The sequence below is a fragment of the Pyrgilauda ruficollis genome, unplaced genomic scaffold, assembly GCF_017590135.1.
Source record: "Pyrgilauda ruficollis isolate IOZ18807 unplaced genomic scaffold, ASM1759013v1 scaffold196, whole genome shotgun sequence".
In the NCBI taxonomy this organism is placed as follows: domain Eukaryota; kingdom Metazoa; phylum Chordata; class Aves; order Passeriformes; family Passeridae; genus Pyrgilauda; species Pyrgilauda ruficollis.
In genome coordinates this window covers 649258-666064 of record NW_024518762.1, presented here as the reverse complement: position 1 = coordinate 666064, position 16807 = coordinate 649258, and the positions used below count along the sequence as shown (strand labels likewise).

Below are 16807 nucleotides of genomic sequence, written 5' to 3'. Positions count from 1 at the left end.
AAAGATGACATTTCTGACTGTAGTGCTTCTCATGCTGGTTGCTATTATAATTGTCATTAAAATAAAATCCCATTTCTGTCACAAGCTGTTGATCTCAGCTTGGAAGAGAGGCAGGTCTCAGTATCTGCTCACAGAAGAGGAGGGGTTTGTGAGCGTGGGCTCTTCCCTGGTACAGCCTCCGTGGGAACCACATGGACTGCATTCCTTCCCCTTTCACCTGCCCTCGGGTGTATCCTGCTCAGAGCTGGCACAGCCTTCCTCAGCCGTCTGGGACAGAGCTGGGGGAAAACCCAGCAGTGTGTGTTCAGAGCCTCTCCTTTCTCCTTCTCCTTTCCCTGTGCCTTGTGGCCACCAGGCAGTGTTCAGGTCATCCTCCTTTCCAGAGGAGACCTCTGTGCCATTTGCTGCCTGCAGAGCCGTTCCTTTTGGGAAGAACCAGAGCTGTGCCGTGCCCTGACAGAGCCTGGGGCAGCCTGGTGCCAGCGGTGCCCGGGCTCTGCCCCCCTGCAGTGCCCTGAGCTCACCCAGCCTCATCCAAACACATCCTCAGAAATGCAGGCTCACAGTTCCCGGGATGCAATTGAGCTGATCCAGGTGTAAAAGCACAGTCTGGTTGGAATGCCTGTCTGGCTTTGTGCTAGAGTGGCTTATGCTGAGCCCTATTTTCCTTTCTCTCCTGAATAAGCTTCTCTTAGGGATGGTGAGCAAGATTGATGTGGCAATTTGAGCAGCTGGTCTTCTGGGAGAGTTCCTTTCTCAGGAGAATTGCCTGTAATCGGCTCTCAGCTCCAAGGAGAGCTAATGCAGCACGCCCCGGGGCCAGACAAGGAGTGGGGAGCCCTGAGGCACCCAGGGAGCGCCACCGGGTCCCTTTCTGGGTGTTAGAGATGCTACCTGCAGGATGAAAGTGGGAAAGCTGTGCCCTGTGGCATGTCTGATGTCCCTTCAGCTGGAACAGCTGTATCCCACTGGGGTATAGGTGACAATCACTGAGCTTCTTGGTCAGTGGTTTGTGTACCTTGTGCTCGAATTCCATGGAAAGGAATGCTGTAACTGGCAGGTGTGTCCCTGGTGTCTGAAATGAAATCTCAGCACGGGTCCAAGGCGGGGGACAGAAGCAGGGCTGAGTATTGTCTGTGCTTGCAGGAACCCTGGTTCTGAGCAGGGATTGTGCTTCAGCCATCACCCTTCCTCCTGAGCTCATACACATGGAAAGGGCTTGCTTCCCTTTGTCTTCCTGCACGCCAGCATCTCTGCAGACGTGTGACACGGCTCCTTGGAAGATGCTGATTTGTTCCTTTTCAGCTCCCTGGATTGTTGTGTTCTGGCACAGGCACCTGGAGGGTTCCAGGCTCTCACAGAGACTCCTTTGCTGCTCTGTGAGGGCTGTGGAACTACTCCAGTACTGCCACCAGCCTTCCTTGGGGAGCAGAGCTGTCATTCCTGCCTCCTGGAAGCCTGGGGCACAGGTGTGTGTCCCACAGTGCTGGGTGTCACTGTCTGTGTGGCACGGCTGCAAACGGGGGAGAGTGATGCCTGCCTGAGCTCCCTCAGTGTGGGGATGGCCACGGGAAGCTCCTGTGCTCTCCAGGATTCCACCTTGTGATACAACTTTGTGACTGTCCATAGTCTTCCTCTCTGTTTTCAGGGAGGTGCTGTAGCATTTGAGGCCAGACCTCCACAGTAACTTCCCGCCCAGGAGCTCTCTTTGCTGGGGTTTGTCTGTCACCTTTCCCTTTCACTCCTCCCTGTCACAGCACAAAGGAAAGATGAAGCTGATTTTTTTTTTGTGACCATAGTAATAAGTAAGAAGGGAGGTGCTGTAGCATTTGAGGCCAGACCTCCACAGTAACTTCCCGCCCAGGAGCTCTCTTTGCTGGGGTTTGTCTGTCACCTTTCCCTTTCACTCCTCCCTGTCACAGCACAAAGGAAAGATGAAGCTGATCTTTTTTTGTGACCACAGTAATAAGTAAGCGGAAAATGTGATACAAGAAAGGCAGTCATGGTGGGAGCCTCCAAGAGCATAAGTGCCCCTCTTTGGAAAAACTTGTGGGAAGCTGCAAGTCTTGGCCCTCTGTACACGGTCCCTTACACAGTTTGTACACACAGCATCTCTCACACTCTGCATCGCATGCCTGCACCAGAAATTGTGTGGGGGATTTCCCCCACGCTGAGTGTTCTGCAGGCAAAGTGCTCGGAGAATGAGGTCAAGGTTTGGATTGGGAGGGACTTCAAAATTCATCTCGTTCCATGGGCAGGGACACCTCCCACTGTCCCAGGCTGCTCCAAGCCCCAGTGTCCAACCTGGCCTGGGACACTGCCAGGGATCCAGGGGCAGCCACTCTGGGCACCCTGTGCCAGGGCCTGCCCACCCTGACAACTAGGAATTCCTTCCTTTGAGGCATTCCAGCCTGGGAACATGTTCTGTGCCCAGCCTGGCATGGGGAGCTGGCTCCCTGCTGCTGACCCATGCCTGGTAAGAGCTGGTGCTGCGGAGTTGGCGCAGGGCTGCACACACAGTCTGCCCCTGCTTTAAGCCTTGCTGGTGCTAAATCACCGTCTGGGGACTGCTGGGGAGTGTGGCCAGGATGGGGTGTCCCAGGGGGTCCCGGGGTGCTGATGGGATCCCCAGGTGGGAGGGATGCTGTCCCTGACACGCTCCAACCCCGCGCGCCGGGGAACATGGAGCGGGCTGGGCCTGCTTAACATTCAGGTCAGTCCCGTGCATGTTTGTCATTCAGGATCCGAACACTGGGTCTGTTAAGAGTTTGCCTGACCCACATAGGGCTGGTTTCAAGCCCTCTGGAGCTGGGTGTAAAGTGCCACTCAGTGCTGTCCCTGTGCTTCTCGCTGCAGCCGGGGTAGGACGGGCTGGGCTCTGGGCAGCTCCTGCTCCCTCCTGCGAGGCAGCAGCGACTGCAGGGGGGTTTGATGGGTTTGATGGGACGGGCAGGAGGTGGGGAGGAGGATCACATCTGCTGTGCTGTTGGGACGAGGGTTTGGTGGCACTGGGGACAGGCTGTTCCTGGTCTGCCTTTCCGTGGGATTGGCAGTAGCCGTCGCACTCGGGGTCACTGTGGGGTGTGTATACCTGCTCTGATCTAAATACTCTTTCATCCTTCAGCTTTCTCAGCAAACACCAGAGCACTGTGGCTTGCCTCTGTCTAGACTTTGTTTAGAAGTTACTAATATTGCAGTTAAAATCTCTAATTAAGATATTGCTACCCTAAATTTCAACTTGTCACAACATTGTCATTAATTTCTTCAAATGGTTTATTCTGTGTGTACCAGATCCTGACATGGTAAAACTGCCAATTAATTTTTATCTTCTTTTCTTCCAGTAAAAAATGGCATTTCAGAAGGCAGTGAAAGGAACTGCTCTCATTGGAGGAGGTGCCATAGCAACAGTTTTTGGCCTCTCTCAATTTTCTCAGCATAGAAACAAACACGTAAGTATTAATTATGATTTTTGATAAAATAGGAAACTTAAAATCTGTCACAGCATATGTCAGGCTTGTACAAATAGTTTTAAAAAATGACCTTTGGCTGCCACTGGGGGCTTTACTTAGTTGCAGGAGGAGTGGAAAGACCTGATTGAAGTAAAAGCGCTGTCTGCACAGTGTTTCCAAGCTGAGAAGCTGGAATTGAAACCACCAGCACTACCTCTGAACATCCCAGCCTCAGCACAGTGCTGGTGCCAGCTCCTGTTGGGCTCCTAGGGCTGGGGACAGGACGTGTGCCAAGGCAGGCGTAGGGCAGGCTCCTGTTGCCTCTGGTGGGCACAGCCCAGCCCCGTGGGCCGGGGTCCCTGCAGGGCTGTGCCCCAGGTGAGGGGGCATGGACACAGTCAGTTCCCCCAGCAGGGCAGGTGGTGCTGGAGCCCTGTGACAGGAAAGCAGCACATCCCATGTCAGTCTGTGTACTGGAGAAAACAGATTTCCCTGGATATCTGCTCCTCCCAGCAGGGCTGGAGTGGCTGTGCTCTTGAGCTCCCTTCTTCATCATTGCACCATGGACTTGTTAGGGTTGGCAAATTCCTCCAAGACTCCAACCATTCCCCCAACACTGCCAAGGCCACCATGACCCATGTCCCCACATCCACATCAGTGTTTAAATCCCTTTTCTGGCTGTTTCTGTGGGGAGGAGGAGCAGCTGGGAATGAGATGAGTCATGTCTGGGGAGCCAAGCTGGGAAGTGGATAAGGCAAGATTCTTATGGCTTCAGATACTGTTGCAGAAAATAAACCCCAGCATTTCAAGTGAGCTCCCCATCGGGCTGCCTGCCTTGCTCCAAGCTGGTAATGTTCTCTCCAGAGTCTTTATCCCAGGGTTTTACAGCCTGGCTTCATTACTGTCAGAAATGGCAGCTGCAGCTTTTAGGACTGCTAAATGAGAGGAGTTGGAAGGGAAAAGTCACCTGGAGAGCTCACTTGTTGCATATTGTCTGCAGCACTCCAGAATTCAGGGAATTCCTCTTTTCTGGGGATGGATGGCCTCTATGAACTTCCAGAGACAGATTAAACTCCAGAGCATGATCATGGAGTCAAAATCACAGAACCACTTGTGCTTTTATCCCAACTAATTTTTCTGTGCACACACATCTGCTGGCATTTTGGGTCACATTTATGCAGCTGGATTGAGTCATTGAATCCCAGAACAGTGTGGACTGGAAGGAGCCTTAAAGCTCATGTCATTCCAGCCCTGCCCCTGGATCCCTGGCAGTGCCCAAGGCCAGGCTGGACAGGGCTTGGAGCAGCCTGGCACAGTGGGAGGAGTCCCTGCCATGGCAGGGTGGCACTGGGTGGGCTCTGAGGTCCCTTGCCACCCAAAGCAGTCTGGAATTCTGTGATTTGGCCTCGAACACTCAGACACCTGCATGGCCCAGGTGGCACAGTGAGCCTTTGCTGGCTGTTTCACCAGCACTGCCAGCACTGATGGGGACACAGAGCTGGAAGTACCAGGTCCTCCTGCTCCCTGACTGCATTGCTGCATTCTGGTTCTGGGCCTTTGTGCAATGCATCCACCTCAGCAGGCTGGTGCCAGCTGTGAGACGGGGTGTTCTTGGACATGTCAGGTGGAACTGGAGACCACTGGGGGCTTTTCCCTCTCCTCTCCCCTCATGATCACTAAGGGGAAAGGCAGTGCTTTGGTTTGGAGTTGTAGGATTCTGCTGTCCTTTCCCAATCCTGCCCTTCCTGGTGTGTGAGTGCGTTGTTGGTCAGTAGGAATTGCTCAGCAAGGTGAATCCAATAGTGTGATAATATGATAATGCATCAGGGCCTGCTTTGGGGTGTTCTAATTACTGTATTTTTTTGTTTAAATGAATAAGGATGATGAATTTGACTCTGCAAACCTACCTGGAGATTTACAGTAGCAAATTAACGAGAGCACTGGATTATGGATTACTAGATGACTTTATAACTTGATGATTAAATTCAAACTGCCAAACTAAATTCCTCTCACTAAGAGCGTAATCAAAACCATTCAGGGAACTCTTGCCTGAGAAATTGTAGATATAAACAGCAATTGCTTATTTCAGTAAACACACTTGTTCACTGCCAAACTAATCACGTTACTGCAGATGGAATCCCTGTGTGCAGCTTTTCTTCACTCCCCCATTTAATTGACAGCAAGATGCATCATATCTATATCAATTCCTGGTACTAATCACTCTGCTTATATTCCAGGGCTAATCTGCACACTCTGGCTATACCAGGGGCTGGATGCTGGGGACTCTGCTCTGGGCTCTGCTAGGAGCCATCTGTTGTAAATAATGGGTTTAAAGCAAACCTAGACATGGAGTCAAACCCATCTGATGCCAGTATTTCTTGAACTCCAAATCTGTCTTTTCTGGTGTTCTGTTATTTTCCTGAAGTTAAGTAGTATGCTTGGAAATTTCTCAGGAAATGTAGTGCAAGGTAAATTTGGAGGTGGGGATTTTCCTTCTCCAGAGCTGGTGGAAGTTGATCACACGTCGCTGAGCTTGATCAGCCAAACCAAACACGTGCAAGATAGGGTGTTTTTAGTATTCCAAATTTCCTGCTTGTCACTGCTGGCTGGCAGTGGCAGGGGGGCCTTTAAGGTCTCTTCCAACCCAAACCCTCCTGGGATTCTGTTATGTGTTTTTATTGTACTTAGGGGATATAAAAGTTTTCTAGCAGTGCTAGAGCTGACAGAGCCAGTGAGAGAGCAGGGCAAGAGGCAGGAGCACGTGGGGATGGGCAGAATTCCATGGCCAGGAGAATAATGTGGCAGCTGAGTTTCTTTGAGGCTCCCAGACTTTGTCCCTGCTCTGGTGGTCTGTGCCAGCAGGCACACGTTAGTGTGTCAGCACCAGGCTCGTCAGGATTCACCTCTCTGCTCCCAGCCCCAGGAGTGCCTCGGGAGCTGGGGCTGTGTTTGCGGGCTCTGTGTGAGGCTGCTGTGCCTCTGAGCACCGGGTCATGAGCAGAGATTGCTGCCTTTGCAGCTGGGCACAGCTGGGCACAGCTGGGCACTGCAGCTCCGTGGGCTGGGGGACAGAGCTGATCTCACAGAGATCACCGTGCCTGGGAGGAAACAGGATTTCTTGTAGATCTTATTTTTTCTTTCTTGCCCCAGTCCCTCTGCAGCTCTCCTGGAGCCCCTTCAGGCCCTGCCAGGGGCTCTGAGCTCTGCCTGGATCCCCCATTTAATTGACAGCAAGATGCATCATATCTATATCAATTCCTGGTACTAATCACTCTGCTTATATTCCAGGGCTAATCTGCACACTCTGGCTATACCAGGGGCTGGATGCTGGGGACTCTGCTCTGGGCTCTGCTAGGAGCCATCTGTTGTAAATAATGGGTTTAAAGCAAACCTAGACATGGAGTCAAACCCATCTGATGCCAGTATTTCTTGAACTCCAAATCTGTCTTTTCTGGTGTTCTGTTATTTTCCTGAAGTTAAGTAGTATGCTTGGAAATTTCTCAGGAAATGTAGTGCAAGGTAAATTTGGAGGTGGGGATTTTCCTTCTCCAGAGCTGGTGGAAGTTGATCACACGTCGCTGAGCTTGATCAGCCAAACCAAACACGTGCAAGATAGGGTGTTTTTAGTATTCCAAATTTCCTGCTTGTCACTGCTGGCTGGCAGTGGCAGGGTGGCCTTTAAGGTCTCTTCCAACCCAAACCCTCCTGGGATTCTGTTATGTGTTTTTATTGTACTTAGGGGATATAAAAGTTTTCTAGCAGTGCTAGAGCTGACAGAGCCAGTGAGAGAGCAGGGCAAGAGGCAGGAGCACGTGGGGATGGGCAGAATTCCATGGCCAGGAGAATAATGTGGCAGCTGAGTTTCTTTGAGGCTCCCAGACTTTGTCCCTGCTCTGGTGGTCTGTGCCAGCAGGCACACGTTAGTGTGTCAGCACCAGGCTCGTCAGGATTCACCTCTCTGCTCCCAGCCCCAGGAGTGCCTCGGGAGCTGGGGCTGTGTTTGCGGGCTCTGTGTGAGGCTGCTGTGCCTCTGAGCACCGGGTCATGAGCAGAGATTGCTGCCTTTGCAGCTGGGCACAGCTGGGCACAGCTGGGCACTGCAGCTCCGTGGGCTGGGGGACAGAGCTGATCCCACAGGGATCACCATGCTTGGGAGGAAACAGGATTTCTTATAGATCTTATTTTTCTTTCTTGCCCCCGTCCCTCTGCAGCTCTCCTGGAGCCCCTTCAGGCCCTGCCAGGGGCTCTGAGCTCTGCCTGGAGCCTTCCCTTCTCCAGGGAACATTCCCAGCTCTCCCAGCCTGGCCCCAGAGCAGAGGGGCTGCAGCCCTGGAGCAGCTCCAGGACCTGACTGGATCCTCAGTTTGAAGTGGAGGACTCTGTCTCCAGCCCCATTTTCCCCACGGATTGCATTGTGCCACACCAGCAGTGACAGTGGCTGCTGCTGTCCTTAGGGATTTTCATGAGCTACTGGTATTATAGTCAGTATCATCCCTGATTGCAGGATGAACCTGCCCATTAATTATCTTTGGAATATGCACTTCCTTGAGTCATGGCTACTAGTTTTTAGATTTTATTTTCAGCTCTATAGTAGAGAGAGGGACACAGAACTAATGCATTTAAATCATGGTACTGCTGAGGAATGAGCAAATAATTCTGAACAAAAATATTTAGGCTGCATGCACCATATAATCTGAACTGAGGCTTTTTGTGCTTGGCTGGAAAGGAGTTTCTGTGGTTTGTCACTTGAATTTTTATTAGTCTGCTCTTTCCTGCCTGGGAGATCTGGGCAGAAGCTATTCTGCATAGTTAAGTCTGCCATTTGGCCTGGAGACGGCCTAAATTAGGTATTAAGTTAGGGTTAAACAGGTTTTTCTGGTGTTCAAAATGTTTATAATTTTCAAGAAAGTCTGGAAATGTTTAGAATTCAGTTTAAGTTGATGTTAACAGCAGAGAGCCTTCAGAGACTGCTCAAACCCTTCCCACTTGAGCCATGGTCCCTGGTAGGTGGCTGAGCATCAGCCCTTCTCTCCACAGTCACTGCACAGACAGCAGCATTGGCTCTGGGAATATCAGCCCAAAGAGATCCCCAGGGCCATTCCAGGAAAATGGGAGCATGTCTGGAAACTGCCACATTGTTAGGCTTTGTCACTTAAACATTGTATTTTAACGTGCTGTAGGACATAAACTGCATTGCTTAGAAGTCTCTCAAAAAGAGTTTCTTTGGTGTTTCAAGGCACTATGTTTGGCAATCACATCACTGCGGAACCTCATTAAACTTGAGCTTGGATTAATGCCACTGCATGAGATGTGAAATGCACACTCAGCTCTGCGTCCTTTGCTGGGGTGAATTTTTTGTTCAAGAGTCCAGAGCCCAGCCCTGTGTCTGTTTATTAAAATGCTTCCTTTGTAGTGTTTATTAAAATAATAACAGCATCCTGTAACATTGGAGAGTTCCTAGAAGTAATGAATACAGGTAGCAACACTTGAGTGCAGTGTTACATTGAGGTGGGCAAGGTGAAGGGAAGGTGTGGTAGCACTTCATGGATTCAGTACTGTTTGCTCCTCAGTGTTTAATACGATCTGATTGTTAAAAGTGGGGGAAGTGGCTGGGAATGAGTGAGTTTACCTTTGTGGTTCTAGGAAAGGCTGTGTTGGGGGGGTGTCTGTCCCCATGCGTGTGTGTGCAGAGCAAAGCCGGGGCCTCATGGGCTGTGTTCCATCTTTGCAGGGTGCCTTGGTGCAGGTTCAGGCTGAGGAAGGTGTTCCCAGGAGGAAGGACCATCTCCCCAGCAGAGAGCAGCAGCTTGCGGCCCTGCAGAGCAGCGGGGAATTCGATGTGCTCGTCATCGGCGGGGGAGCCACGGGCTGTGGCTGTGCCCTGGATGCAGCCACCAGAGGTGAGGGCCTGGGGGTGCCCTGCAGGCTCCCTTTGGGGTACCTGGCCTACAGCAAGCTCCTCAGATCGGCTTTTCTGAGGTTCTCAGAGGCAGAGGGTTGGTTATCCTGGCTGGGAGACCTGTTCTCAGGAGGCAGAAGGAGCCTGAGGAAGGTCACACAGCAGATCCCTGCTAACCTCTGGGGAACTGGCCAGGCTGAAGGTCTCAGGCTCTTTAACCTGGACATGTACCTCAGGAACAGAGGCAAAACCCCAGGAGAACCTTTCAGTTCGAGCTGGGAAACACCTGGCCAGCAGGTGTGGTAATGTGGAATGGATAAAGCAGGAGGGACTGACCACAGGGAGATAAGTCCAAGCTCCAGCCTGGTTGTTACATTTAATAACACAGGGCAAAGATCTTCTCACTTCTGCCTCTGCTGTGCTTTGGCAGAAAATGCAGTTGTAAAGCAGACAGAAATTATTACAGTTAATCTCTGTTTATCCTTTTCTTGGATATACTGGTTATATCAGTAGGTCTCTGAGGTGTGAAATATTCACGGGCATTTGGTTAATGAGTTGTGTCTCGTTGCTGTTCATTCATGGAACTTGCTCTTTTATCGTGTTTGCTTCGCTTAACAACAAATTTTGCTTTTCGTGTGTTTGATAAATCTTCACCAAATTATTTCTGATTGTGTCCATTAATCTTCAGTCACATTCGACAAAAATAAATTGCTCTGATCTTTGCAAGTTACCAGTAATAATTAGATTTTTTTAAGGACATAAAAGTTTTGGGAGACCAGTAGCTGTTAATATCTCAGTGTTGGCACTGCTGAGGCCCCTCGAGTGCAGTGTCCAGTTCTGGGTCCCTCATGACAAGAGGACATTGAGGGGCTGGAGCGTGGCTGGACTCAGGGATCCTGGAGGTCTTTTCCAGCCCCAGGGATTCAGTGGTTAAGGCTGATCAGGCTGTTTCCTGTGTGTGTCAGAGCTCCAAGCATGCCCCGCGCTCTGTGGCTCTCTCCTGGGTTTGGGCACCTCTGAGGCAGCCTCCAGGTAAGCAGAGCTGCCAGTTGTGTCCCTCTCTGGAATGCCACTTAGATGGTTGGTGAAGAGGTTTAGAGCTCCCTGCTGCAAAGGGTTAAAAGTGTCCATGGAGCCCCTCTGTTCCTGCCGTGCATCCAAGCTGTCATTTCCCTGTAATGTGCAGTAATGCCCTTCCATTGTGAAATACCCAGCTTTTAATGTGCTGCTGTTCAAGTTCTGCTTTGACTTTTCCCTCAGGAAGAAGGCTAAAATTTTTCATTACAATATAGACAGTGCACTACACTTTGAATACAAATTTATCCATGTACAGAGTAATTTTTCTTGTGATTGTCTCTACCCTAGAGAAGTGTCTTTAATGAATTACATACAAATTGTGTAATTTAAGAAGTTAATTTGGTTTTCTGGTAACACAGGACTAAAAACAGCCCTTCTAGAAAGAGATGATTTCTCATCGGGGACCAGCAGCAGGAGCACTAAATTGATCCATGGTGGAGTGAGGTACCTCCAGAAGGCCATCATGAGGTTGGATTTCGAGCAGGTAATTTTTTGTGCTGGTTGTTCAGCAAGAATTGCTGGTAGACACTTCACTGTCCCAGTTAGAGCTTTTCAGTGGTGTGTTCCACAGCCACTGTGCACGGGAAGTGCCTTCTCTGGGGGAGCAGTGTCACTGCCAGGCCTTGCAGGCTGTGGGCTTTGGGAAAGGCAGGCACAGACAGGGCTGATCTCAGAACAAAAAGAGCTTGAAATAAAATAAAATTAAAAGAGACAGGTAATGTCATGAACTGGGGGAAGTGAGTGGCTGACCTGTTCTGGAATGGGGAGAGAAAAGATGGTAAATGAGTTATTTAATTTGGAATGGGGGAAAAATATTGTAAATGAGCGACTTATTTTGGAATAAGGGAAAAATAGGTGGTAAATGAGTGATTTATTTTGGCATGGGGAAAGAAAATACAGTAAATGAGTGATAGTTTATAAATGCTTTTGTGTGGGTGGAAGCCAGATATTCGTGTTTTGAGGCATCACATTGTCTTTTCATTGGAGCCTCTCAAAGTATGCTTTAGTGGTTGAAATGCTGCTGCAGGAATGGTGACTTTTCAGGGGGAAATACCTAACCCTGCAGTTATCCACACAAGAAACCCACCTGTTCTGCCAAAGAACAACTCCACGTTGATGGACATTGATTGGTTTGGAGAGGAACCCTTCTGCATTTGCAGCTTGGAGTTGGGATGGGGTTGAGCTGTGGGAATTGCCATGGAGCTGTGCTGTGGGATCAGTCCTGGCCCTCCTGAAGTGCCTCCTGCCCCTCATTAGAGCAATGTGGCTTGTTGAGCTGTATGTTCAAATGAAAAACTATGCAGCTGTGCTGCCAAGACACCAAGATGAAACTACCAAAACTTTATTTTACTTGGGATCCTTTCCTTAACCCTTGGGTTTCTCAGCAGATCACAGGGAGAAAGCCCAGTGACAGTGGTGGGAGGTGTTGATACTTTGATAAAGTCTGTTATTGAGTGTTTGCCCTGGTGCCAGGGCTGGGTGCTGTGGCACTGCCCCTGGCTGTGTTTGGCAGTACAGGATGGTGAAGGAGGGCTGGAGGAGGGTGGGTGCTGTGGCACTGCCCCTGGCTGTGTTTGGCAGTACAGGATGGTGAAGGAGGGCTGGAGGAGGGTGGGTGCTGTGGCACTGCCCCTGGCTGTGTTTGGCAGTACAGGATGGTGAAGGAGGGCTGGAGGAGGGTGGGTGCTGTGGCACTGCCCCTGGCTGTGTTTGGCAGTACAGGATGGTGAAGGAGGGCTGGAGGAGGGTGGGTGCTGTGGCACTGCCCCTGGCTGTGTTTGGCAGTACAGGATGGTGAAGGAGGGCTGGAGGAGGGTGGGTGCTGTGGCACTGCCCCTGGCTGTGTTTGGCAGTACAGGATGGTGAAGGAGGGCTGGAGGAGGGTGGGTGCTGTGGCACTGCCCCTGGCTGTGTTTGGCAGTACAGGATGGTGAAGGAGGGCTGGAGGAGGGTGGGTGCTGTGGCACTGCCCCTGGCTGTGTTTGGCAGTACAGGATGGTGAAGGAGGGCTGGAGGAGGGTGGGTGCTGTGGCACTGCCCCTGGCTGTGTTTGGCAGTACAGGATGGTGAAGGAGGGCTGGAGGAGGGTGGGTGCTGTGGCACTGCCCCTGGCTGTGTTTGGCAGTACAGGATGGTGAAGGAGGGCTGGAGGAGGGTGGGTGCTGTGGCACTGCCCCTGGCTGTGTTTGGCAGTACAGGATGGTGAAGGAGGGCTGGAGGAGGGTGGGTGCTGTGGCACTGCCCCTGGCTGTGTTTGGCAGTACAGGATGGTGAAGGAGGGCTGGAGGAGGGTGGGTGCTGTGGCACTGCCCCTGGCTGTGTTTGGCAGTACAGGATGGTGAAGGAGGGCTGGAGGAGGGTGGGTGCTGTGGCACTGCCCCTGGCTGTGTTTGGCAGTACAGGATGGTGAAGGAGGCCCTGGAGGAGCGTGCACACCTGCTGCAGAGCGCGCCCCACCTCTCAGCTGCGCTGCCCATCATGCTCCCCATCTACAAGTAAGCTCTGTGTGCCTCCTCTCCTTTACCTTGGCTTCTCACAAGCAAACCCTGGCCTGCCAGGGGTCTCTTAAAGCTGTCCCAGGGGAAGTTGCTGGGCTGCAGAAGCACTAAGCTCACTTGTGCCCAGCCAGCAATTGCTGCTTTGGGGGGCACATCCTGGGGTGCAGCCCTTCCAGCACCCCAGCAGGGACAGCTGCAGAGAGCTCTCATTCCCAGGATGTATTTGCTGTTCTTTCAGTGCACCCTTGTCCCCCCAGTGTTCCCAGCAAGGTGCTGTTCAGTCCCTGTGGGCACAGGGCAGTTGGGTATGCACAGAACAGATTCCTCCTCCTCTGCGGAAGACACTCAGTGCTTTGGGTTGGGTTTTCAGTCTGTAAGAGCAATTACTCACTGAACAGGCTACTTAGAGTGGGGAGGTTTTGCTAAAGGTACTTCATTTTATTAAGAGTATTCCTGTTTTTATTATTCCTGTCTTAGTGTGAGTGGCCTGTAAGAGCTGGAGCTTGTGTAGGTCAGTGGCTGCCTGCATTTATTGTGGTCCTGTTTGTGCAGGAGGCCTTAGACCCTGCCTTGGGGGAATCCTCTCAGCTTGCACACACAGCTCCACTATCTCACACAGTGGCTCAACAGCCCCGTTTAGATCCTGATTTTAGAGCAAATAAATCCTTGCCTCACTGCAGGGAGGAGCTCAGTTGAAAACAGTGGCAAACAACACCTAAGTCTGGAGTATTTACATTGTCTTGTTACCACGAGCTTGTAATGCTGAACAAGGTAGAAGTGCTGTAAGAACATTCTGTGTTGCTCAGCGTGTTCTCTATTGCAATAACAGAGTGTGCAGGCACTTCTGACTGCTTCATTTGTATTTTTTCCCCTTCTCGGTGCTGTTTCCCCTCAGGTGGTGGCAGTTGCCGTACTACTGGATGGGGATCAAGCTGTATGACCTGGTGGCGGGCAGCCAGTGCCTGAAGAGCAGCTATGTCCTGACCAAGGACCGGGCCCTGGAGCTGTTCCCCATGCTGCGCAGGGACAAGCTGGTGGGAGCCATTGTCTACTACGACGGTGCGTGGCCTCTCTGCCTGCTCTGTGGTCGTGGGCTGTGGGTTTGGGCTCAAAACACAAGTGTGAGCCTGGAGATTGCACCCCGGCTCTCTGCAGCTTGAAGGATTCAGCTTGCCTCTTCCTTGTTAGTTTGGGAGATAAGTCGTGTTTTCAAACGGCAACTTACTGGATGGAGGAGAAAATGCAGTGGCTTTTCTTGGCTGGTGGGTGTAGAGCAGTGTGAAAGTGCTCTGGTGGAGATGTGGTTTCTCACCTTTTGGCAGCAGAAAGGTCTTCACACAATGTGGATTATAAAGGGAATTCTTTTCCCTTTGTAGGACTGCATTTAGAACAATTCATCAGCTCATCAAAGGGGTTCTGGACTGGGAAGAACTCTGGAGACACACTGGACTCCAGTGGGGTTTATGAGGCTTCTGGCTAAAGCTTGTGTTGTTAATTGCAGGTGTCTCAGACAGAGCCCAACAGCATGGAAAACCAATTAAAAATTCATATATGTGTGTGGGAATATGTATGTGCAGATTCTTGTTTGGGAGGAGGGTTGGATTTAAAGGATGGACTTGGTGGGGGTGATGAAATTCAACTTGTTTTAGTCCTTTCAGAAGGATTAGTCATAAAATGGAGTATTAAATAACAGCAAAACGAAATACAAGTCTTAAAGTAGGTGATATCCTTCTCTTCTCTGTCCATCCCTTCCCTCTCCCCCAAAGAATGAATCGATAAATTGGCCTTTTAAGGATGGAGTGCCTTAACTGTAAGTACAGTTAAATGCAGTTTTATCCTATTTCCTCGCTTTCCTTTATTCCTTGTCCCTGTAATGGTTGGAAGCAGAGCTGTTGCTGATGGCAGCTGTGGATCCCCACACCGAGGGGAAGAGGTGCAGGCACTGCGTGCCCAGGTTGGTTTTTGTGTGCTGCAGCCCTGCCCAGGGTCCCTGTCTTTGTGTGGTCCGTGGTGGGGCCGCTGGCACCTCCAGCCATCCATAATTCATGGGGTCGTCTTCATTACATCCTTTAAATTGTTTATACAGGCACAAAGAAATGGTACATCATCAAGGGTGCAAGTACCAGCAAGAGCAAATCACAGCCTTGTCCAGAGGCTATTCTTGCTCTGCCTGAGCATCGGGAAGCCGAAGCATATGTTGGATGTTAGCCGGGGTGTACACAACGTGTCCTATTTATTCAAGGTTTGCTTTGAAGCCACAACTTACAAGTTCGTTTCTTAGGGGGACATGTCAGACTGCATTTAGCATTTGTTGGTATTAGGATACTCCTGAATAGCAAAAAGGCAACATTTTGGGGGGAGAAGGCGGCTGCTATCTGAGCAGGGATCTGTCAGATCCACTTAGGGGCTGCGGGAGACCTGCAGAGGAGGCACAGGGAGAGGCTGGGCTGAGCTCAGGATCTCGGGCAGGATTGTTCCAAAGCACTTTAAATGGAAGAATTAATCTCCATTTAAATTATATAGAGTTCATTATGATAAGAACTAGGAAAACCATTAAAGCAGGGATCCAGCTGGCCAGAGTGTGTCAATGTAAAGTGTTTAGCAATTCCAAGTGGCACGGTTCTCTTCATGATACATTATTTTTCTGTCTCTAGGTGCTTGCAGGCTTCTGTAACATATTTTGCCTTGCAAGATGAGCCCTTAGGTGTGTAAGGAAAATCTGTGTTCTGGAATCAATCCTGAATTTAAGATTCTAGGTCTCTGCTGACCGTGCTTTCTGAATTTGTTGTTATTTCCTGAAAGAAGAAATTAACATATGGTGTGTCTGGGACTCTCTTGCCACGTCGAGGTATTGGATTGTTTAATTTCTTCTTCTACAAATCTCCAGTATGTTTACTGGGATGTAAGTAGTTGTTTTTTGTTTTTTTTTTTTTTTCTTTTTGCATTCTCAGTAGTTTTGCATACATTCTCTGCTGAAATATTTTAATATGGAGGTTATTTAAAAGTCGAAAAAGCCTTGGCAGAGGATTTCGCTTTCCCTGTTTACAGCAAACCCCCTGAGAAATCCTTCCCAGGCACACGTGCACACACAGACACACACACAAAAATCAATGCAAAAGAGTAGGGCATTCATTAAGCTGTCAAAAATGGAATAAATGCTTTTTTTTATTTGGGCTCTTGTAGCTATTTTTCCTAGGATTTGAGTGTGTCCTGAATTATGAAATGTTATAGCTTTATAATTCATGTTTGACAAATGGATATTTGGAGATGCTGAGCTGTAATAGGGGTATTACAGACAACTCTGTGGCTGTTTTCCTTCCCTGGATATAAAAACTCTGACAGTTTGTCACTGAACAGACTTTCCATAGGTGAATTTAAACACGCAGCTGCTCATATGTCCTGGTGTTTCCAGCCTGAGGCTGGCTGGGTGAGGGAAGCCTTGCAGGCACACTGACCACGGTGTAGCTGGGAAACACTCGGGGTGTGTCCATGTCCTGTTGTGTGCCAGGGCGTTCTGCATCTCAGAGCTGCCCATGAAATCCTGCAGGCTGCGGGGCTGGAAGGGGCAGAGAGCCCAGCACAGAGCTCGGGAGCATGCTGGAGCTGCAGCTGGCACAGACAGGCAGGCCCAGCTCCCGGGGCTGCCCAGCTCTGGGGTGCAGTGCAGAGAGCCCAGCACAGAGCTCGGGAGCATTCTGGTCCATTCTGGAGCTGGCACGGACAGGCAGGCCCAGCTCCAAAGGATGCCCAGCTCTGGGGTGCAGTGCAGAGAGCCCAGCACAGAGCTCGGGAGCATTCTGGAGCTGCAGCTGGCACGGACAGGCAGGCCCAGCTGCCAGGGCTGCCCAGCTCTGGGGTGCAGTGCAGAGAGCCCAGCACAGAGC

The 16807-nt window shown here is 50.5% G+C and overlaps 1 protein-coding gene across 3 annotated transcripts in view; it reads left to right on the top strand.

The window, feature by feature from the left end:
* The window catches only part of GPD2 (glycerol-3-phosphate dehydrogenase 2), a 60424-nt gene that overhangs the window by 11467 nt on the left and 32150 nt on the right, over positions 1 to 16807 (top strand). For all 3 annotated transcript variants that reach the window (XM_041465969.1, XM_041465968.1, XM_041465967.1), the window contains exons 2-6: positions 3342 to 3449; positions 9181 to 9349; positions 10785 to 10909; positions 12823 to 12920; positions 13819 to 13982. In XM_041465969.1, coding sequence (XP_041321903.1) covers positions 3348 to 3449; positions 9181 to 9349; positions 10785 to 10909; positions 12823 to 12920; positions 13819 to 13982 — 658 coding nt within the window. In that variant the 5' untranslated portion in view covers positions 3342 to 3347. The remainder of the gene's footprint in view (positions 1 to 3341; positions 3450 to 9180; positions 9350 to 10784; positions 10910 to 12822; positions 12921 to 13818; positions 13983 to 16807) is intronic.